The 25,400-nt window shown below is 37.6% G+C and overlaps 1 protein-coding gene across 1 annotated transcript; it reads right to left on the reverse strand.

The window, feature by feature from the left end:
* Window positions 1-3,931: 3,931 nt before the first annotated feature.
* On the reverse strand, window positions 3,932-19,119 carry LOC121386658 (nephrin-like). The gene is made up of 5 exons (XM_041517637.1): window positions 18,797-19,119; window positions 16,131-16,433; window positions 12,387-12,689; window positions 9,439-9,544; window positions 3,932-4,884 (listed from the first exon to the last, which is right to left on the reverse strand). Exons 1-5 carry the CDS (start codon window positions 19,077-19,079, stop codon window positions 4,776-4,778), a joined length of 1,104 nt encoding a protein of 367 aa, XP_041373571.1. The 5' UTR covers window positions 19,080-19,119; the 3' UTR covers window positions 3,932-4,775.
* Window positions 19,120-25,400: the final 6,281 nt, after the last annotated feature.

The raw sequence follows: 25,400 nt of genomic DNA on the forward strand, positions 1-25,400 counted from the left end.
AACATAAAGTTAAATTAAAAATAAAAATAGAAAATTAAAATCAAAATAAATAAAATATAACAAACAATATACTGCAACATAAATAAAAATAGCATTAAAAACGTTAGCCATCTTAAAAATGAAAAGTTGCACAATGGCAGCTTCCACAATTTTTTCATTAACAATGGCAGCTTCCACAATTTTTTCATTAATGTTTGCATTATATATTCAGTTATATGCCCGGAATAATTACAGCAACACGATTTAGTTATTAAATTAATATTAGTACAACATATTTAAAACTCTTTAGAAGACCACGGATAGAATAGTGATCAATACTGTGTTAGGTCTCTGTCAGACTTACCTAGCAGCCTTTTATCACAACGTTGCTGTATTGTTTGTTTGGTCAGGAACACTACAGAACATCCTCACTGAATGAAGAGCACCACTGGTAGTATGTTATTAGTAGGATTCTATCTTCAGTGTCATGTCTCGTTGTGAACTTAATTATGTATGCAAGATAAAACTCAGCTAAATACTCGACACAATTCAGAAATATTTTCAGCATGAGGAATGTCCTGTTAGTAATCATTTTTTAAATGTTTCTGAGGTGAATGCTGGATGAAAATAACAATTACAAATTCAGCTATGTTTTTTTCTTAGTTTAGCATGTAGTTTAAAATAAACTACATGAACATTTAAGTATATATTTTATCATTTTTTATAAAGTATCTAAATTTATAATGATGCGTTTTGAAAGGTTACATACACTACAGTTACGGACACTACAAACCAACATGCAGTGTGTATTATTTTCAAATCCTTCAGCTACTTCACATTTCTATTACTTGGCAAAGTGTTTTCATACATATGACTTTCAAACCACACATGGATGTAGATTCCTTTTGATTGAGGTAAAACTATTAGATGGTTATGGACACTATCAAGGTTTTGACAAACATATTAGATATCTTAATTTTGTTAAGTTTGTGTAAAAGTAAAACATATTGCACTTGTAATTACTTAATGTTCATATGGCATGAGTTATAGATGCTAGTACATTTACATAAATTGCAATACCTTTGAACCTGTTGACCACTTTTTATAAACTAAATATAATTTTACACAGTTAGGGGTGACCCATACGCACCAACACAAACCAAATAGTGATGTTTTGCGCCACAATATTTCATTGTAGGATAGAATATCACAGTGAATCATGATTTGGTCCCTTTATAGAAGATATATTTTTTAAATTGTCAGTGTTAAATTTCTATTAAAAATGTCTTAATTTAATACAAATTTACACATTAAAAACAATTCCAGAATACCTCTATGATGGTTGTGAAGACTGCCCCTGAGAATTATTGTACAAAGTTTCAGGACTGTCCAATCACAACTCTAAAAGATGCACTTTAACCATGGGCGATACATTTATAAAACCAACTCCTCTCTCCCTCCCTCTCGCCCCCCCCCCCCCCTCTCTGTCTCTCTCTCTCTCTCTCTCTCTCTCTCTCTCTCTCTCTCTCTCTCTCTCTCTCTCTCTCTCTCTCTCTCTCTCTCTCATAACTGTTACTTCTCAGACGCACGTGCGTTTTTCAAAATATGAGAAATACATTTTGTGATATTAAAAACACCAAGATGACCAAAAAACACTTCGAATGTACGGAAATTGATAATCTAAATACTAACATCTAAGTAAAGTATGATTTAAGTTATCAAAAACGGATATAATAGTAAAAAATATGCGTTAGTGTTTAAAAACTAGGGTATGTCCCTTTAAATGTATGCTTAATTTTCCAGGATTAAAGAGTAATTTAAACTGAATTTAACACTTAACTTATTAATTGGTTCATCGGCCACCACAAAACTATGTAATGGCCGTAAGTCGCTAACTGGTCACCCTAAAAAAGGTGGAGCCGTTGCAGTTTTTCTAAAACTCCAGTTTTTAAATGTTGCTACAGCCCATAATAATGGTCTTTTTACAATGATTTTGGTATCAGAAGAAAGAGAAATGTATTTAGTTTGATGTGGAAAAAAAACAGAAGAAAAAATATATATTACTTTGTGAGTTATGTAGAAAAATATGAATTAAGTCAGGGGTGGAGCATGCATGCGGAGGGGGTGGTAGTGGCGGAGGGGTTGGTAGTAGTTAAACAGCTTTAGTTTCAGGTTTTACCACTAGATGTCAGTTAATAGCCATAGAAGGCAATAGAGGGCAGGTAATTATATATGCCACGGTCATTTTCTTGAAGCCATGCAGCTCAAAGCCTTTGTCTTGAAATTTAATGACGAATTTGCTCATTCTTACCATTACTCAATTGTAAATAATTACTCATGATACGTGATCATACTTATGTTATATCAGTTAGTGAAAAGGTAATTAAAGTAATTGACTATCCTGTTTTTGTCAAGAAACCACTGTTCCAAATCCAATGCAGTTAGCTAGACAAGACATGTCATATGGTATAATATCTCTCATTTTGGTAGTCAGATGTAGATCAAATATTCATTTTCTTAATTGACCAGTAGGTGGCAGGACAATGCCACTCCAAATGTGAAGATGTCTAATTGCAGAGTGATTTCAGCCACATCTTCTACTGGATTAAGATTGACCAGTAGGTGGCAGGACAATGCCACTCAACATGTGAAGATGTCTAATTGCAGAGTGGTTCAGCCACATATTCTACTGAATTAAGATTGACCAGTAGTTGGCAGGACAATGTCACTCAACATGGGAAGATGTCTAATTGCAGAGTGGTTCAGCCACATCTTCTACTGGATTAAGATTGACCAGTAGGTGGCAGGACAATGTCACTCAACATGTGAAGATGTCTAATTGCAGAGTGGTTCAGCCACATCTTCTACTGGATTAAGATTGACCAGTAGGTGGCAGGACAATGTCACTCAACATGTGAAGATGTCTAATTGCAGAGTGGTTCAGCCACATCTTCTACTGGATTAAGATTGACCAGTAGGTGGCAGGACAATGTCACTCAACATGTGAAGATGTCTAATTGCAGAGTGGTTCAGCCACATCTTCTACTGGATTAAGATTGACCAGTAGGTGGCAGGACAATGTCACTCAACATGTGAAGATGTCTCATTGCAGAGTGGTTCAGCCACATATTCTACTGAATTAAGATTGACCAGTAGTTGGCAGGACAATGTCACTCAACATGGGAAGATGTCTAATTGCAGAGTGGTTCAGCCACATCTTCTACTGGATTAAGATTGACCAGTAGGTGGCAGGACAATGTCACTCAACATGTGAAGATGTCTAATTGCAGAGTGGTTCAGCCACATCTTCTACTGGATTAAGATTGACCAGTAGGTGGCAGGACAATGTCACTCAACATGTGAAGATGTCTAATTGCAGAGTGGTTCAGCCACATCTTCTACTGGATTAAGATTGACCAGTAGGTGGCAGGACAATGTCACTCAACATGTGAAGATGTCTAATTGCAGAGTGGTTCAGCCACATCTTCTACTGGATTAAGATTGACCAGTAGGTGGCAGGACAATGTCACTCAACATGTGAAGATGTCTAATTGCAGAGTGGTTCAGCCACATCTTCTACTGGATTAAGATTGACCAGTAGGTGGCAGGACAATGTCACTCAACATGTGAAGATGTCTCATTGCAGAGTGGTTCAGCCACATCTTCTACTGGATTAAGATTGACCAGTAGTTGGCAGGACAATGTCACTCAACATGTGAAGATGTCCAATTGCAGAGTGATTCAACCACATCTTCTACTGGATTAAGATTGACCAGTAGGTGGCAGGACAATGTCACTCAACATGTGAAGATGTCTCATTGCAGAGTGGTTCAGCCACATCTTCTACTGGATTAAGATTTTTGTGGGATTAGCATTCACATTTTTTAAAGACGATATTGCATCTAAATTCAATGATATATTTAATTTCAGGTTTATTTGAATGATATGACATGGCTTCTTCATCTGTGCTGATATGCCGTACTTGCAGAGACACAGTTTCACACAGATGATATAATGTGTTTCCTTAACTAAAGCGTCAAACAAAATATTTCCCATGTTTTTTTACTGAATATATGGGGTGTCATAAAAACCAGTGGTTGAATTTCCAAAAAGAAACTGGGAAGTTGTCACATTCTTAGGATAATCTCTTCTAAATGGAAATGTGTAAAGATTTTAGTGAGAAAAAATAATTGAAATTCCAGACATAGTTCTAGGATGGAAGAAACAGTTCAGACCCACTTTTTTGTACAGATATTTAAAACCCGTTTTCAGGATCATTTTGCCACAAACTTTATTGAAATCAGATGAATATTATTGTGTGTAAGGTCAATTATTTCAGGGTAGGTATGATTTGAGAAAATGCCAAAAACGTGTGTACAGTGTAATGCATTTTCCATCAAGTTTGTTAATTAAAATGTTTAATATCTTTGCTAATTGATGGAATTTTTTATTTCTGGTTTTAATTTTCTGACCACTAGTGTCCTAGGTATTCTTAACAAGAATAGTGAAAAAAATTATAATTTTGACCCGGCAACGCAAATTAGGACCAGTTAGTGACTCACGATCTAATATATCAGATCGAGAAAAGTGTACTAGATCAATCTGTCTTATTATTTGTGAGGAATGGTCGATGAACTGCATTAATCAGAACATCACTAGTGATGACAAATTGTACTATACCTGGGTTGTGAGGAATGATCGATAGACTGCATTAATCAAAACATCACTAGTGATGACAAATTTTACTCGATTATATCATTTTTACTCAAGCAATTAGTCAGTAACTTCACAACTACTTAATCTGGCTGGGTGAATGCAGGGTTAACAATTTGACTTCTCTCAACTTCACTCTTCTCAGTTCTGTTATGAGTATTCTCTTCCACAGCATCTGGTTGTCTTTTAATTCTGTAACAAAAATATATTCACTAGACAAAAGTCACTAAATGATATTATTGTTGTTGTTGTTGTTGTTGTTGTTAAGGGAACTATAATAACATTAGACAGCATCTACTAAATGATATTGTTGATGTTGTTGTTAACGAAAAATATATAATTGAACAGCAGTTACTAAATGCTATTGTTGTTGTTAACATTTATTTTTATTTTATTGGACAGCAGTTACTAAATGATATTATTGTTGTTGTTAAGGAAACACCCCTCATTAGACAACAGTTACTAAATTGATATTAATGTTACTGTTGTTAACGAAAAAACTAAATGATGTTGTTGTTGATAGTATTGCTAAAAGTAACAGGGCTAAAATAATAAACGAGGTATCTATTTACACCAAACAGGGAATTCATAACCGTTTTTGTGTGGTCTCTTCTCGCAATTTAAGGTCATTTTGACCTGGGAATCCAACATGGAGAGCGTGGCAGCTGTATTGAAACATTAAACTGTGAAATGTACGCCAGTCACAGTGAGCAAGGGCGCCTAGTTGGGTGATCGCTTACATTTAGACAGAGAAGTTAGCAGCCCGCCAGTCACAGAGAACAAGTGTGTGGGGTTGGGTGATCAATTACATTTATACAGAGAAGTCAGCAGCCCGCCAGTCACAGTGAACAAGTGTGTGGGGTCGGGTGATCGATTACATTTAGACAGAGAAGTCAGCTGCCCGCCAGTCTCAGTGAACAAGGGCGCGGAGTCGGGTGATTGATTACATTTAAACAGAGAAGTCAACAGCCCGCCAGTCACAGTGAACAAGGGCGCGAAGTCGGGTGATTGATTACATTTAGACAGAGAAGTCAGCTGCCCGCCAGTCACAGTGAACAAGGGCGCGGAGTCGGGTGATCCATTACATTTAGACAGAGCAGTCAGCTACCCGCCAGTCACAGTGAACAAGGGGGTGGAGTCGTGTGATCCATTACATTTAGACAGAGAAGTCAGCTACCCGCCAGTCACAGTGAACAAGGGCGTGGAGTCGTGTTATTGATTACATTTAGACAGAGAAGTCAGCAGCCCGCCAGTCACAGTGAACAAAGGCACGGAGTCGGGTGATTGATTACATTTAGACAGCGGAGTCAGCAGCCCGCCAGTCACAGTGAACAAAGGCACGGTGTCGTGTGATCCATTACATTTAGACAGAGAAGTCAGCAGCCCGCCAGTCACAGTGAACAAAGGCGCGGAGTCGTGTGATTGATTACATTTAGACAGATAAGTCAGCAGCCCGCCAGTCACAGTGAACAAGGACGCGGAGTCGGGTGATCGATTACATTTAGACAGAAAGGTCAGCTGCCCGCCAGTCACAGTGAACAAGGGCGCAGAGTCGTGTGATTAATTACATTTAGACAGAGCAGTCAGCAGCCCGCCAGTCACAGTGAACAAGGACGCGGAGTCGCGTGATTGATTACATTTAGATAGAGATGTCAGCAGCCCGCCAGTCACAGTGAACAAAGGCGCGGAGTCGTGTGATTGATTACATTTAGACAGATAAATCAGCAGCCCGCCAGTCACAGTGAACAAGGACGCGGAGTCGGGTGATCGATTACATTTAGACAGAGAAGTCAGCTGCCCGCCAATCACAGTGAACAAGGACGCGGAGTCGCGTGATTGATTACATTTAGACAGAGAAGTCAGCAGCCCGCCAGTCACAGTGAACAAGGACGCGGAGTCGGGTGATCGATTACATTTAGACAGAGAAGTCAGCTGCCCGCCAGTCACAGTGAACAAGAATGCGGAGTCGCGTGATTGATTACATTTAGACAGAGAAGTCAGATGCCCGCCAGTCACAGTGAACAATGAAGCGGATTCGAATGATCGATTACATTTAGACAGAGAAGTCAGCAGCCCGCCAGTCACAGTGAACAAGGGCGCGGAGTCGGGTGATCGATTACATTTAGACAGAGAAGTCAGCTGCCCGCCAATCACAGTGAACAAGGGCGCGGAGTCAGGTGATCGATTACATTTAAACAGAGAAGTCAGCAGCCCGCCGGTGACAAGTAGGAGAAGTTTTAAAAGCTGTGCTCTCCTACAACAAAGTCCTAAATGGAATTAACCACGCAGAAGCTTCAATTCATCCAAGCAAAGGTATTACTCAAATTACTGCCCAAGCACTTTCCACGTAACCACACATATCATAAAATATTCAGTAGTAACATCACAATAAGTTACAGTTGCATGACCAATGTTAGCGCGATAATAATAATAATTATTATTAAAATGTCTCAGCCTTATTTTTCAACTCTAAAGTCCCTATAATACATTTCCAACAGAAAGGCAATACATTGGTGTGAGGACATGTACCGAAGTACTTGCTTTGAAATGATGGTCTATATATAGGGCAAAACGTATTAGTTGTTATCACAGAAAATGTTTCAAAGAGAACAGGAGCAAAATACAACTAAATTGCCCTGAAAATGAGTCTGTGGGCATCTTTATTTAAAACATTTCGTGACACCAAATAGCCGATGTGTATCTTTATACTGGTCTGTCGTTAAATATTAATTGATGCATTCTTTATTTAAACCTGTTCCCTCTTCATTTTTACCATAAACTTTATATTTGACACAAACCACCCCCTCCCAGTATGGGTGCCGTCAATATTAAATCCTGGAAACGACAATCAGCTTTGTATAATTTAAAAAACCCTCCCTTTTTAGGAAATCATTCCTGGATCAACTTATTCATGGTTATATTTTCACGCTGATGCAAAGCGTGCATGTTAATTTGGGGGGTGGGGGGTGGGGGGTGGGGGGGGATGAAATTAACAAAAGGCATTTGGTTAAACAGTTAAAACAACTCCATTGATATTTAATAATAATTATCCAACCCACTCAACCTCATCCTAAGACCAAAACCCCACCACCACCAACACCAACAATAACAACCCCAAATAACACTACCCCACCCCACCACCCCCCAAAAAAAACCCCACACCAAAAACTCAAAAAAAAAATCCTTAAGAAATTGTATTGGGTAAATCCCAGGTTTTTTTTTTTTTTTTCAAAACGCGATATACGCCAATTTAAAAAATCACTTTTACTGAAAATGAAAAATGGCAGAACATTTATAACTTAACCTATTTTTATTAATTAATATTCACATCTGAAATGTTTACCATTTGCAAACAACATAAACTAATCAAAAGATGTTACGTGTACTGTTTAATTAGAACACATTCAGTCTTGATGTGGATGATCAAATATTAAGAACTTGACATTGTCAATATCTTGTATGGTGTCCATTTGCACGAATAACGGCGGTACAGTGCCACCGCATACTGGTTGTAAGTTGGTTTATCTCATGTATCGTAATGCTGTTCCACTACTGTAAAAGGGCAAGTTCAAGGTCATGAACATTGTTAATGTTTGGGTGATATTGTCGAACCCTTCTACCCAAGATGTCCCAAACATGTTCTATCGGAGAAAGGTTTGGTGATCTCGCCGGCCAGTCTAACATCTGGACATTGCTTCTCTGCAAGAGATTGGTAGTAACTTGAGCTGTGTGTGGACGGGCGTTGTCTTGTTGGAACAGGAATCCAGAATGACGCTCGCTGAATGGCAAAACAAATATTGTTGCGCATTGAGATAGCCATTGATGATTACACGATCAGTTTTCCCATTTCCATAAATCCTGCCAAATCATGACGCTACCATCGCCATATCAGTCTCGCTCCATTAAGTTATCAACGTCATATCGTTCACCGCGTCTATGACATGCACGCATCCTGCCATCTGCAAACTGAACACAGAATTTTGATCCATCAATGAACAGGGTTTCATTCCATCATCTGAGACGCCATTGTTAATGTATCCTTGCCCATCTCAAACGTGCTGCTACGTGACATTGATTTAAGGCAACGGATATCACTGGTCGACGGCACGTAACTCAGCTGCGTGCAAACGGGTACCACTCTTTGCGGATGTATTGTTGTTCCTGTAGCTTGCTGCAAATTCCTTGCTTATTGTGTAGCAGCCCTGAATCTGTTACGTCACTAAATGACGATCTCCCCTTGGGGTCGTAGCATGTGGACGACCGGAATGGGGTCTTTCTCTGACTGTGCCAGTGTGCTGTAGACGGTTTCCCATACGTACTATTGACGTGTAATGCACATTGAAATGGTGTGCGTCTTGTCTAATGCCTTCTCCAGCAGCGAGTCTATCGACGTTGATTTTCGGGCATTCCAGGACGTGGTCCCATCACTAAATTATATGTTTTTTTAGTCGTTTTCACACACATGTAACACAAACAACTCAAAAGGATTGTTGTTGTTGACTAACTGCATGCAATTACTGTTCAAAACGCTAAATTGACATGTTCACGTTCTGCACTTGCCCCAACGGCAAAATGAGCTAACGGTTCCAACATGTTCATGCTCACGAACCTTTGTCTTAGCACAACAGGAGGGCCTGGTTTTCTTTTAAGTTTATTAAACCATGGCAAATTTAGACGTCATAAAAGATAATTGCTATACCTTTTTGGTTGAGTGTGTACACACACCTTTATATATAATTTAATTACCTCTTATAAAGTATCCACACAGTAGGAATAGCAAGAGCCAGAACAACAGCTATCACAATTCCCGTTATAGCACCTGTACTTAAGGCAGACATGCGCTCTGGATCATCTAGAAACATACAACACTATTAATTAACAAAGTGATACTATTCACTGTTATAAGACTTCCACCTAAACCCCCAATATCTGCCAAAATTGCTGAAATCTTAAACACTTTCTAAATTTAATTTTTGGACTTAAGTTTTTATTCCAGACTTAAATAGATTGTTATCAGTTCTCATTTTTGGCTTTAGGTCTTTGACCTAACTTCTAAATGTGTTATTCCAAATTCTGCACACCTCAAACGTTTTCATTTATTGTGTGGCATTGGTGACCTTGTCATCACCTACGAGCAGCCAGTCATATCTTGAAATTGTTAACCAAAAATAATGCATGGTTTTCTCACCAACGGGTGTGTAAGAAAAACACGTAAATTGTGTTTTAGCTCAGCTCAGCAGTCACATTTTTATGAACGAGCTCTATATCACATGCACTGTTTTCAATCATTTATATTTTCTGCTATTTTGATTGATGTTTTTTAAATAAAATTGTCAAATGTTACTTTTCTGTTCACAAACACTTAGAATTAAAAATATCATTATTGTGTTCAGCACAAGTTGTGGTCAGAGGGGTTGAGAATAGAGAGTTTTAAAACAAATTAGTAAAATCAAGCAAAGTTAACTTACACATTTTCTTCATAATTACAGACACATTACTGCTCTAAAATATTGCAACAACAAGAAAAAAAATCCCACTTTCATACATAGACCACAAAGCAGTAATTTCAGATCCACTACTGTTCTAAAATATTATCACAATAATAAAACACATTCCACACAAGGAAAACCCCCACAAACAAAGCGTTCATGCATAGCCCACACAAAAATACTTTTACAAGTGTACCTAATCATCTTAGTTTTGTTACAGTTAACCCAGCAGTATCAAGGTTAACACACTGAATGCATGAACATTAGCAAACATGAATAGAATTAAGGCTTGCATGCTGGGAGTACCGTTGATGTAATACATGCCCCCTGCTGGCAAAACACATTTTCCTACCTCAAAAGTTCGAGGGCCATAGATATGTAACATTACATGATAAAGCTATAGTCAAATTGTCAGCACCAAAAACGTCAGGAAAACTATATGTGAGACAGATGGACAGACAGACAGACACAAGGTCAGATACGAAACATATAGCCCCTCCAGTTGGACCCGTGGCGTGGATGAAACTGTTTATACCATCAAAGTCTGCCTACTCATCTTAATGTTTAACTTTATAACAAAATCACCAGCTATAAGCTAAACTGTTGAACTCTTACTTTACTGTATTCGTTACATTCCCAATAATGAATAAAAATAGTTATTCATGCTTTTACTTTTACATAATTTTAAACAAAAAGTCTGGCTTCCTCAGATCCACCACTGGTCTTAAAATGGACTATATGCCACTTCCACATACAATTTGAAAAACAAAAGGAGTATTATTTATTCCTGATTTAACTAAAATAGAATTCCATGGGCTACTTTGGAATAAATTGATGTCTTCTTGCTGGCCTGTAACTAACTTCGAGGAAATAAGAGTTCCGCTCTATGGAAAAAAACGATGCTGAATATCCACATGAATCGTCAGGTCTCTTGTAAAGATGAAGCTATTAAGAATAGTAATATTCTATCATGACATCCAATATGTCCAAGTAACTTACTAACATAATAGACATAATGGTTGTTATTCACTTGAGTTGTGTCAGTCTCCTTGTGAAATACATTGGTTCATAATATAGCATTTCCTTTAATATATTTGTATTAATCAAAACATTTTAAGATTTAGAACGCATGCTGCACATACAAGTCAGAAACAAGTGAACACTGATGTGTGTGTGTGGGGGGGGGGGGGGGGAAGGAGACTAACTGAACTATCAAGTTTGTAGGGCAGTTGGTGGGTATGGGCCCCCTAAAAAATATGAAAAGTAAATGTCCTAAATGCAATTTCCTGTATTCCTCAAGACCCCTTTATAAGTTGACCCCGAAATTAAATACAAATTGACTTATGGGCACAGATATATTGTAGCAGAAGCTTCGGTAAATCAACTGGAACAGTGTCACCAAGGCTGGTATGTAAATTATATTATACAGGGAAACTTAAATAACCAAATAAATTGTCCTATCTTTTGATGTGTCCGGTTTTCAGGGGTTTGCATTGATATAAAATCTTATATAAATTTAAAACTTTTAATGATTCCACGGTTATGATGAAGTGATAGTTCAATTAAGGCAACGTTTAGCTGGACGTTCCATGTTGAAAATAGATATGGCAATGAAATACTTTTGACATCTAAGAATCTGTTCGACATCACAAAGCCAACGTTACTTTTGCCTAAACTTTATTTATTTTTAAATTACAGGTTTTAAAACAAAATCAAATTCAAACAACACGATGACTGTGGATTAAATTCATCGTTTTGTTGGTCCTTTATCGATAAACATGTTTATGAGGAATATCAACGTTGCCCCTGATAATTAATTGCTTAATTATTATTTGACAACCGTAGCCAGTGATATATAACGGCGATTACAAGCCTAATGGCCAACGTGAGCATCTGCATATTGCAATAACTACAATGTATGTTCGCTGTCAGGTAATCCCACCGAACACTGCATAAAAGCAACAATTAGATTTAATTGATAACAGTGTTCAGAGGTATAATTAGCACTAAGTAAAGAGTTTGGAACTGGATTATGTGTCCAGTGTTCAATGTAGAGAGGTTTCATGGTTTAGAGAGTTAAACTTTAATATTAAAATATGCATAAATCACGGGACCATGGAAAATGTCCAGTATTGGGAGAATTCTGTTTTTGAGAGGGTCCAGTCTTGAGGGGTTTCACTGTATATGACATCTCAAGTAACCTACCTGTGATACTAAGTTGCCAAGCTGGAGATGAGACAGTATACTCTCCATTGATGGCTGAACACACTAACATTTTCCCATCGTCTTCAGAGGCATAGGTTTTGATTAAGTTACTTGTAGTAATAAAGCCACTGCCAGGTACCCTTTCAGTTGTGCTCGTAACTCCTTGTGTTATATGTGTGTTGTCTAAAATCCACATAATGGTAGCTGTTGGGAAGGCTGGATTGGTTACACATTGCAAAACAGTTGAGACACCTGCCTCTATCATGGCTGGCTTGGTAGACATTGATACACCGGTTAGAGCACCTGAGAACAAAATAACTTGCACTGCAATATTAAATCACCACAGAAAAAATTTGAATTGAATTACTGACAAATGTTATGTTCAGACCAGTAAAACAGAGGTGTGATATTCACCCCCCCCCCCCCCCACACACACACCAATATTGCATCTATTAACAGAACAAATATATGTGAAAACATTGTCAGATAAGTACAGAACCCATTTAAAACATTTTTATCAATGACATTTAAAACCAAAATTGTTGTGGGAGAAACGTTCCACTGACAGCAATTTACACAATTATAAGGGACAATAAAACTCAAATATTTTGTTCTACTCATAACACTGATGTTACACGCATCTCCTCAAACATACGCGATGGGTTCTCTTAGGATTAGAAAAAAATACGAGATTAATGTGTGCGCGCACACCCACACCACCTTCTTAGCGGATTATACAGAAATGTTAAAAACCATAATTTATATTGCCCTGTATTAGCCAAGTCCTTTTGATAAGCTGTCCTTTTACGTAGGTAACTATTTCAACGTGCTCATATACCACTAGTGTTTCGGACAAGCCCATCCCGAGTCCGACCTCCGATAAGATCGGGCGCCTGATCGGGACAGCTGAACCTTTAGTTTGGCTAATTGGGATTTAGATCAGCTGAACCTTTAGTTTGGCTAATTGGGATTTGGTTGAGTGCTCGGCTAAGGTGCTCACATCGCAGGATCGAACCCTCTCGGTTGATCTATTCCACTGATTTGTTTTCTTCTCGTTTGAACCAGTGCACCATAACTGGTCAAAGGCCATGTTATTTGCTTTCCTGTCTGGGAGAAAGTATATATACAGATCCTTTGCTGCTAATAAAAAATGTAGCAGGTTTTCTCTGATGACTGAGTCAGAATTACCAAATGTTTGACATGCAATAGTCGATTATTAATCCATCAATGTACTCTAGTGGAGTCGTTAAACAAAACAAACTTTTTCTTTTACTTTGGCCCTAAATATATACAATAACTCATTGCCCTGGTGTGTGTGTGTGTGTGTGTGTGTGTGTGTGTGTGTGTCTTTGTGTGCGTGTGCGTGCTCTTCACAAAAAGGAAGGGAATATAAAATGCAAATTTCATTACCAATGACTGGAACATAGATCAGCTTTAAAAATGACTGCGTAGGAAAAAACGTTTATGGCTGCACTACCTAACACCCAAACACAGCCGAACATGTGCACGTGCAACACGCAGTAGCCCTGTACAAATGGGTAGGAGTCATTAATGATGTTGACACTTCACAGAGCGGTGGATAAATCTGTTTGAGTGATTACTACCGTTAATCTTGCTAAATCTCATAATCAAATGGCCTTTGTCCTTTGTCCCAGGTTAACCACACGAGTCCATGATCGATTCATCAGAACCCAGGTTCTATGAAATCGAGCTCGAACAGCGACAGGGTTGACAATTTGCAGTCAGCCGCGATCTTTATTGGCTAAGGGCGAGAAATACTTTTACAAAGATAGTCCGTTGGGTGACTATCGATTTAAGGGTCTGGCGAGTATGGTAGGCCTACCGGTTTAAACAAAAGAACTGAAACTATATCAAATGTGACAAAACACATTGCATCTTTTGACAATTGTTATTCAATGCTATGACTAAATTAATAATATTTAATTAGGTTATATTATTCTGGCACAAAATCAAAATCTATCTTGTAGTTGTAACTGATACATACACGCTCTCTCTCTCTCTCTCTCTCTCTCTCTCTCTCTCTCTCTCTCTCTCTCTCTCTCTCTCTCTCTCTCTCTCTCTCTCTCTGTATCTCTATCTCTCTCCCTCTCTCTCTGTGTGTCTCTCTCTCTCTCTCTCTCTCTCTATCTCACACACACACACACACACACACACACACACACACACACACACACACACACACACACACACACACACACATACGCATGCATGCACACACACTAATACATTTTACTAAGACAGAACATATTAATTTTGAGGCTATTGTCCTAATGCTTCAAAAGGGAACCGATTAATTGGCATGCAAATCATAATCAAAAATAAAATTCATATAAAAATTAATATCAAATAATAAAACAATTATGAGGAAAATTCAGTGTAACTAAATAAAAAAACACCCCAATCTTTACAACTTCCCATAAAATTGTACATGTTAAAGTGTTTCTGATACCTGATTTAAGGAAAATGATAGTAATCTGTACAACAAAACCATAATACATGATCAGGGCAAAATGCTGAGTCGAACGTGCACTTGGCATTCTTTCATTATTACCATGCATCTATTTCTAGACAGTGATACCTCTTCATACTTATTTGATTGACTGTTGTTTCCTACTTGCCACTACTTTTCTTTGAAACGTATATTTCAGTGTTTTCCCTAGGGGCCATTCAGATCCAGCACCAACCCAGTGAATTTCTTTACTGGAACAGTAAAAATTGTAACCATTACAACAAAGGGACTGTCACTCACCTCTGTGATCAATTCGACAACATTATAATAACAAAGAGCAAATGATATTAGTCATAAACACATTCCCCAAATATGTACATTGTTAGAAACCGATGGTTAGTGAGGGGGAAAAATCCCCGAAACATGATCATGATGATGATCAAACCCTCCCCACACACCAATCATATTATGTAAAAAAAAAAAAAAAAAAAAAAGGATCTACAATTCAATACTTTGAATTTTCTTTTATATGCACTAGTTCACTAATTAATATATGGTCACCCGAAATGAATATGCTTGCTGATGTAATTTTATTAAAGTCCAAGATAACAGAACGTTCCCATGTGAATTTGAAACCATTTTTTTTTTGTAACTACTAGGTATACTTTTGACAGTGGCCTGCCAACCGACTGGACACTTCAATGTTTTCCGATATTTCATCTGTGATCAAATCTTGTAGTTCAAATTTAAATTCTTTATGTTTTGTCACATTGTTAAAAGTGTCAAATTATTTTGTCCGATCACGAAATAACCAGTTTTGTCGACATAGTTCCATGTTTCTGAATAACAACACACATTTTCCTTTTAGACTTATCTGGTGGACAGGCAGAAAATGTAACGCCGATTACAGATCTAATGCTTAACCTAAACATCTGCATATTGCAATAGTTACAATGTGTGTTCACCGTCAGGTAATCTGACGAAAGACAGCAAAGTAGCCATAAACGCAACAATTAGTGGCGCTATAATGACTGATAACAGTCTGATCGTCCAGTGTTCAGAGGTACAATTTGCACGAAATAAAAGAGTTCGGGACTGAATTATTTCTCGAGTGTTCAGTTTGGAGAGGTTTCCGGTTTAGAGAGTTAAACTTTAAGATTAAAATATGCATAAATCACGGGACCATGGAAAACGTTCGGCATTGGGAGAATTTTGGTTTTGAGAAAGTCCGGTCTTGAGGGGTTTCACTGTATATGACATCTCAAGTACCCTACCTGTGATACTGAGTTGCAAAGCTGGAGATGTGACAGTATACTCTCCATTGGTGGCTGAACACACTAACATTTTTCTATCGTCTTTAGAGGCATAGGTTTTGATTAAGTAGCTTGTAGTGATAAAGCCACTGCCAGGCACCCTTTCAGTTGAGCTCGTAACTCCTTGTGTTATATTTGTGTTGTCTAAAATCCACATGATGGTAGCTATTGGGAAGGCTGGATTGGTTACACACTGCAGCACAGTTACGTCGCCTGCCTCTATCATGGCTGGCTTGGTAGACATTGATACTCTGGTTAGAGCACCTGAAAACAAAATAACTTGAACTACAAAATTAAATCACCACAGAACAAAATTGAATTGAATTATTGACAAATGCTATGTTCAGACCAGTAAAACAGTGTATAGAGGTGTATAGAGGTTATTTTGATGAATATGTAAAGTTTGTTTGGTATAACGACATGACTGGAGCACATTGATTAATTAATCATTGGCTATTGGATGTCAAACATTTGATAATTCAAACAAAATATGGTACATTTTTCCTAATGCAGCACAACATTTCTTATAAGCACTTTCCCAGACAGTAAAGCGCATACCACAGCCTTAATTTGTCGAGTGCTGTATATGCCGTCATATTTCTAATGTAAAAAATTATAAGGGGCAATAAGACTGAAATATGTTTTGTCTACTCATAACACTGATGTTACACACACTTCATCAAACATATGCGATGGGTTCTCTTAGGCTTAGCAATCAATACGAGATTAATGTGTTTGCACACACCCACAACACCCTCCTAACGCATTATACACAAATGGTAAATACCATAATTTATATTGCCGTGTATTAGCCGAGTCCTTTGGATAAGCTGACCGTTTAGGTAGGTAACTAGTTCAACGTGCTCATATACCACTAGAGTTTCGGACACGCCCATCCCAAGTCTGACCTCCGATAAGATCGGGCGCCTGATTGGGACAGCTGACCTTTTAGTTTGGCTAATTGGGATTTAGCTCAGCTGGTTGAGTGCTCGACTGAGGTGCTTACATCGCAGGATCGAACCCTCTCGGTTGATCCATTCTTCTCATTTGAACCAGTGCACCACAAGTGGTCAAAGGCTGTGTTATGTGTTTTCCTGTCTGTGAGAATGTGCATATAAAGATCCTTTGCTGCTAATGAAAAATGTAGCAGGTTTTCTCTGACTGATTCAGAATTACCAAATGTTTGACATCCAATACTCGACTATTAATTCATCAATGTACTCTAGTGGAGTCGTCAAATAAAACAATTTTTTCTTTTAGTTTGGCCCTAAATATATAAACAAATCATCGACCCGGTGTGTGTGTGTGCGTGCGTGTGTGTGTGTGTGTGTGTGTGCGTGCGCGTGCGCGTGCGTGTGCGTGTACTCTTCACAAAAAAGAAGGGAATTTAAAATGCAAATTTCATTACCAATGACTGGAACATAAATCACCTTTAAAAATGACTGCCTAGGAAAGAACGTTCATGGCTGCACGACCTAACACCCAAACACAGCCGGAAATGTGCACGTGCAACACACAGTAGTCCAGTACACACGAGTAGGGAGTCATTCGCGATTTTGACACTTCACAGAGCAGTGGATAAATCTGTTTGAGTGATTACTACCGTTAATCTTGCTAAATCTCACAATCAATTGACCTTTGTCCCAGGGTAACCACACGAGTCCATGGTCGATTCATCAGAACCTAGATTCTACGAAATCGAGCTCGAAGTGCGACAGGGTTGAACATTAGCAGTCACCCGCGACCTTTGTTGGCTAAGGGTGAGAACGAATTTTACAAAGATAGTTCGTTGGGTGACCATCGATTTAAGGGTCTGGCGAGTATTGTAGGCCTACCAGTTTAAACAAAGGAACTGAAACTGTATCGAATGTGACAAAAGACCTTGTATCTGTTTGACAATTGTTATTCAATGCCATGATTAAAAATGAATAATATTTAATTAGGTTATATTATTCTGGCACAAAATCAAAATGTATCCTGTAGTTGTAACTCACACATACACGCTCTCTCTCTCTGTCTGTCTTCTCTGTCTCTGTCTCTCTCTCTCTCTCTCTCTCTCTCTCTCTCTCTCTCTCTCTCTCTCTCTCTCTCTCTCTCTCTCTCTCTCGCTCTCTCTCCATGCACACACACTGATACATTTTACTGAGACAGAACATATTAATTTGAGGCTACTGTCCTGATGTTTCAAAAGGGAACCGATTAGTTGGCATGTAAATCATAATTAATAAAAATGAAAATTCATATAAACAACCAGTTTTGTCGACATAGTTCCATGTTTCCGTTTAGACTTATCTGGTGGACAGGCCTTTATACGCAAAAAATATAACGCCGATTACAGATCTAATGCCTAACCTGAGCATCTGCATATTGCAATAGTTACAATGCGTGTTCACCGTCAGGTAATCCGACCAAAGACAGCAAAGTAGCCATGATAAATAAAGATTTTGGAACTGAATTTTGTCTCTAGTGTTCAGTTTAGAGAGGTTTCCGGTTTAGAGAGTTAAACTATAAGATTAAAAGATTAACTCACGGGACCATAGAAAACGTCCGGTATTGGGAGACATTTTGGTTTTGAGAAAGTCCAGTCTTGAGGGGTTTCACTGTGTATGGCATCTCAAGTAACCTACCTGTGATGCTAAGTTGCAAAGCTGGAGATGTGACAGTATACTCTCCATTGGTGGCTGAACACACTAACATCTTTCCATCGTCTTTAGAGGCATAGGTTTTGGTTAAACTACTTGTAGTGATAAAGCCACTGCCAGGTACCCTTTCAGTTGTGCTCGTAACTCCTTGTGTTATAGTTGTGTTGTCTAAAATCCACATAATGGTAGCTGTTGGGAAGGCTGCATTGGTTATACATTGCAGCATGGTTGAGACACCTGCCTCTATAATGGCTGGCTTGGTAGACATTGATACACCGGTTAGAGCACCTGAAAGCAAAATAACTTACTTGAACTACAAAATTAAATCACCACAGAATTGCCCCCCCCCCCCCCCCCCCCCCCCCCAAATATTGCATATATCAACAGAAAAAAAAAATATGTGAAAACATTGTCATAGATGCTTACAGGAATCACTTAAAACAGTTTTGTCAATGACATTTAAAACCAAAATTGTTGTGGGAGAGACGTCCCTCTGACAGCATTTTTTAGCCTGCCTATGGCAATTTTTTAAAAGTTACTTTTATAGAAAATAAACATGACTGATGGGTTATTTTGATGTATATGTAAAGTTTGTAACGACACGAATGGAGCACATTGATTAATTAATCATCGTCTATTGGGTGTCAAACATTTCGTAATTCAGACGAAACCTGCTACATTTGTCCTAATGCAGCACAGGATCTTTTATATGCACTTTCACACAGACAGTAAAGGATATACCAATGCCTTAATTTGTCCAGAGCTGCATATGTAGTCATGTTTGTAATACACAAAATTATCACGTGACAATATGGTTGATAATAATCATATACAAATACCAATACATCAAATTGTATAAGAACAAAATGTATAACAGAAGCTCGAAATATTTTAGATGCATGGACATATTTAAGAACATCTTTGTACACATGCAACAGGTTGGTATTCATATAAATATAGATATAATCTAGATATACATCATGTGTGGCCATGTACTTATAAGCAAATATGTATTATATATTTTTGTTTTGTTTGATTAGGGACGTTTAAAGCTACACTAATTACATTTATAAAATAAGCTAATTTCTTTAATATTCCAATTCGCGTACTGCTTATTAATTATTTAAATGTATAAGTACTTGGTCGTTTATAGAAATATGAATGCATATACTGGACCCTTAAATCAAGACAAAAATTACAAACAAAGAGATAATGAAACTCATCGCCAATATTTACGTCTCATAGTGCACACAGTCTCTCGTCTATAGGTATGTTATTCCGACGACCAGTGGTTAGACGTTCTATAACGGACCACAGTTTTTCATGAAGTATACTAAAATAATGTTCAAGAAGTAAGTTTTCTTTTATATAGCTCGTACTCTTTCCCTCTCGATGATTGTGATAAGTTATTTCTTCATATTTGTAAATATTGATGTATTGTCTTTGTTTGATTTGTTGAAATGTTATCCAATTATATTGATTCCATTAGTAAGAACACAGTTTTGTATAATAAGAAAGATAATTTTGATTCTTTTCCTGATAAAAGCTATTCTTCTATGTATAAGTAATTCAACTGGCATTCTTCCTTGCTCTGCGTATAACATAAAAAAAAAATGGTGTTGATTTCTTAACAGGCAGAATATGTTTAAAGAAGATGATTTGTACAGAATGAATGAATGAATGAATGATTGTTTAACGACACCCCAGCCAGAAAAATACAACATCTATTCGGTGTCAAACTATCGTAAAAGCAAATCAAAAATGATGATCAACATCAATATAAAAATTCAAGAGTCAAATAAAAACACAGTGTAATGAACTGTGCAAAAATACAAATATCACAGATAGATCAAATTAAAATTTAGAGTAAACGTCAGCATCACGTAGAAACTGTAAAATAAGTTCTGGATGGAATCGAAATGATTCCATCACATTTCTCTGATCAAATATATATTTTCGAGTTTCTTTCAAATACAAACAATCCACCAAAATGTTGCGTACCGTCATAGCACACTGATAGTGCACACACTGAGGTGGAGGATCTTTCTTCAAGATAAATGAATGTGACAAGTAAGTATGGCCGATGCGAGCACGACACAAGCCTATTTCATCCTTCCTGCACTACCTGTAGGAGGACAGCTTCTCTCCCAAGACTAGCTTAATGACATGAAGCTTGTCGCAACAGCACCATCCCAATCATGTTGCCAAGTCGAAAAGATAAATTGGTTGATACTATGTTTAAAATCAGTATAAGACACACCGCATCTGGCATGAGACAAATCCAAAGCAGACTTGGCATGTGAATCTGCCTTTCATTACCCCTGATGCCAACATGGCTGGGCACCCAACAAAATACAATGTCTTTATTGGCAATGGATAAAAAGACACATTTTCGTATCACCATCCCACTTAAGGGATGGTCCAGCTTGGTATTGCGTAAAGCTTGGAGACACGAAAGTGAATCTATAAATATAATAAATTTTGATGCACTAGAATCCTTTATTTCTTCTAAGGCTTCAGCACTAAAGATTGAAGCCGAGTCAAGCAATCTCATGGAAAGTATTGTGTCTGATGGAAAACACTGTAGCACAAGCCACATAATTTTCATCCCATGATCCGTCTGTATACACAGGAATGTAATCACAGTACCGGTCTTGAATTTCCATCAAAAAGTGTTTATACACAACAGCATCTGTACGATCTTTCTTCAGATGTACAAGATCAAACACAATTTTAGGTGGTAAAACACAATATGAAGGAGTTTCCAAAGTGTCAGTTAAATCAATATTGGAAAGTGACAAAAACACCCAAAAAAACCCCACTGAATGCAAATACCAAATGTACGAATAGCATTTGACCTTGCATCAAACAACTTCTTATATTTGTCATCAAACACAGATTGATGTGTTGGATGTTTTGCCATTGATTTAATCTTGGTGGCATACTGCAGAGAAAGCACCCAAACAAGGTTCGTGTGCATCAACGTAGAAGCTCTCTACAGCAGATGTTCTAAACGCACCAAGACAAAGCCTGATTCCCTGGTTGTGTCGACCCATACACAATGCATCCATAATCAAGTTTTGACCTCACAAGAGATCTATACGGATGAACCAGAACCTTTTGGTCTGCTCCCCATTCCGTATTACCAATACCATTTAAAATATTGAGAGCTTTCAAGCCCTTATTTTTAACATATTTAAGATGGGGCACAAAACCTAGCTTCCTGTTAAATATAACCCCCAGAAATTTAGTCTCCTCCACAAATGGAATCTGATTTGTGTCCAAAAACAACTGTGGATCTAAGTGAAGACCTCTTTTCTGGCACATATGTGTACAAACCTGGTTTGCCTTTGGGAATCGAACATCACTGTCAGTTGCCCATTGATGACGTTTATTCAAACAAAGCTGCAACTTACATTCAATGATACTCCTATTGGACGATCTATAGCAAATCTCAAAATCATCACCATCTAATGAGCAATCCACACCAGGTGTTAAACACTGGGTGATGCTGTTGATTCTCACAGACAATAGAGTTACAGACAGGATACTACCTAGAGGTACTCCCATCTCCTGTGGGTGAATGTCGGAGAAAGTCGACCACACCCGGACTTTAAAAAATTATCTTTTAAAAATTGATAAATAAAAACAGAAAGTCGACCTCTAAGGCCCATTGACATGGAGGTCGTTTAAAATACCATACTTCCACGTGGTATCGTAAGCGTTCTCCAAATAAACCCCTCCCCCCCACCCCCACCCCACACACACACTGCTACCAAGTGTTTATTATGGATGAAAGCTTCCCTACAAAACGTTTCAAATTGAACAAGATGTTCAGCCGTGCTACGTCTAGATCTCAACCCACAAGTAAGCAATTTGTGGGATTCAAGATACCAGACAAGTCTACACATTGATCATTTGTTCCATGGTTTTACAAATGTTACTTGTTAAAGCGATATGGCGATATCTAGTAGAATTAGTTGGATGCTTATCAGGCTTGGGAATAAGAATAATAAAAGTTGTAGAAGCATCACGAGGGGTATATGGCCTTTTATGTACCCTCTGTGTGCTTTTTTACCCCGAGCCGAAGGCGAGGGGGTAAAAAGAGCACACAGAGGGTACAAAAAAGAGCCATATACCCCGAGATATGTTTCTACAACGAATTTATCTTGCCGACATGTTAAACCATATAGCCAAATAATCAAAATAACGCCAGACAATAATTGTTAACAATTTATTAACGGAGCCGTACCACGCGGACGCGAACGAAATCACTTGCCAGTGACGAAAAATAGTTCCATCGATAAACAAGTTTTTAACTTCAAATGTTTGTAAATACGAAATTGTCTGAAACAGATATTAAAGTGCTGTGCCAGACCATACACTAAAATTTCAAATTCAACAATTAAATGCTGTCTTAATTCATTGCAATAATATTTTACACCGATATGTAAGTCAATACTTACGAAAATGCCCCATAAAAGTATTAAAACATCACTCCCGTAGAACACTGCCGGAAACGACCGAGTAAAATTCTCGGTAAAAACATTTGCCTGTAAATAGCCGTGACGTCACGAAGGGAACGCGCTTCACAGAAACCTACCACGAGATGACTTTCAGCGCAAGCGAAAGTGGGACCGACAGCGACTGCCAAGCTTGATCATGCGATTCTTCTTTCGATGATGAATAGTGTAGTAATGACGACTGGACTAATATTTGTGCAACACAACAAATAATGCCTTATCAGTTTGAACCTGGAACATCTTCCGACGAACCACCGGCCTGACAAATGACGATGAAAATGGTCGTGGAGACAGCTTACCACTAATTTACAACTTTTATTCTTGTTTTGTTCTTTAGCTTTTCGTGCGAATTATTTTACTACACTGTATGTTCTAATACTTGTGATGTAGTAGAAAAGACGATAAATAACTTGAATTCTACAAGTCAAGTGGACCCGATATCGGTAATTTTAAGAAATAAACAAAAACGACTTTTAGTCCGTCCCATCCATGAAGATGGGTTTTTTTGGTGAATAATTTCAGTTTAGTTTGACGTAAAAAAAAGAGAAGTAAAAGTGTTTTGGAAATAACAAAACAATACTATTTTTTGTGTGCAGTTGTGAAAACAGTCTGCTCAGAAATAAATAACTTATTTTAATTTTAAAAAATACACAAAAACTACTTTTAGTCCGTCCCATCCATCTAGGAAGATGTTTTTTTGTGTGAATAATTTCAGTTTAGTTTGACGTAAAAAAAAAAGTAAAAGTGTTTTGGAAATAACAAAACAATACAATTTTTTTGTGTGCAGTTGTGAAAACAGTCTGCTCAGAAATAAATAACTTATAGCACATTTCATAGTATGAAAAAAGGTTTTCTCTGTGGGAGGTATAGTAAAATTAATTTAATGTATTTATAGTGTTTTACAGGGAACGCCTTTTTTCATGCTATGGAATTTACAAGTCATTTATTTCTGAGCAGTTTGTTTTCTAAGATGCATACAAAATTAGCTTCTTTTTTTTTCTTTAAAAAAACACACAAAAAAACCCTAAATTGTTGTAGGATGGGACGGACTAGGCTATAGATACTTACTTGTCTGACTTTATTGTTTTAATGTTCTCGAACTATAAAGAACAATGTGACAAATGAACGAGATGCAAACAACAACAAATCGGATCTCGATGATTGCACGAACCGTGCATGAGAAAACAAATTGACCGGAGTTGAAAGCATAACGCAATTTGGGACATTGACGATATGCACCACAAGGTCGTTTCGGTGTGGATGGCGTCGGCTTGTTGTCATTTGTTTTGTGTCGCAGAAAAATGGTTGGTACAGCATCTTTTTTAAAAGCCATAACACATGGTATTCCCATATCTCGCTAAAGCCGACAAGCCAGTTTGGACGAATCGAAACTAAAGTGTCTGCTGTCGCAACGGTTTCCGGCATTTTCTTCCTGTCCAGTATTTCCACGTTGTTTTAATCAAATTCACACACAGCTTTCTCACAGCAACATTACTAGGAAATGCGTGAAGACTAAATTTATCGGCTTTTGTGTTGCTACAGCCGCCAACAACACGCCGTTTAACCATAATAAACACAAACGAAGCAATGAACAATGGCGCTGACTATCGAAAGGAGTTCCCTTCGTGACGTCACGGATCAAATCTTACGGAAATTCCCGAAACGAATTCAGCTGGTTCTGTTTTTCAGGGGAATATTTTTAAATAGAAAATATACCGGTATATAATTTTTTTACATTTCTTTTTTTAATTTTCTAATCATATTAAATAATATCTTGATTGATATAGCTCAATACATCATACATCTGGCACAGCACTTTAATAAAAAAATAAATAAAAAACTTCTCTTTTTTTATCAGAAATGTATATGGTAAAAAACTAAACAAAAAAAACAAACAAACAAACAAAACAAACACAAGAATATCGCGTATTAATACAATAACACCACAACCGTGAGTAGGTGGCCGAGTTCAACATTGCAGCTGTTAAAAGTATTGAAATAGTGTATTTTATAGTAAAAAGAAAATTAATTATGTATACTTGATTGATTATCAATGTTATTTATAA

The sequence above is a fragment of the Gigantopelta aegis genome, chromosome 12, assembly GCF_016097555.1.
Source record: "Gigantopelta aegis isolate Gae_Host chromosome 12, Gae_host_genome, whole genome shotgun sequence".
Taxonomy (NCBI): Eukaryota; Metazoa; Mollusca; class Gastropoda; order Neomphalida; family Peltospiridae; genus Gigantopelta; species Gigantopelta aegis.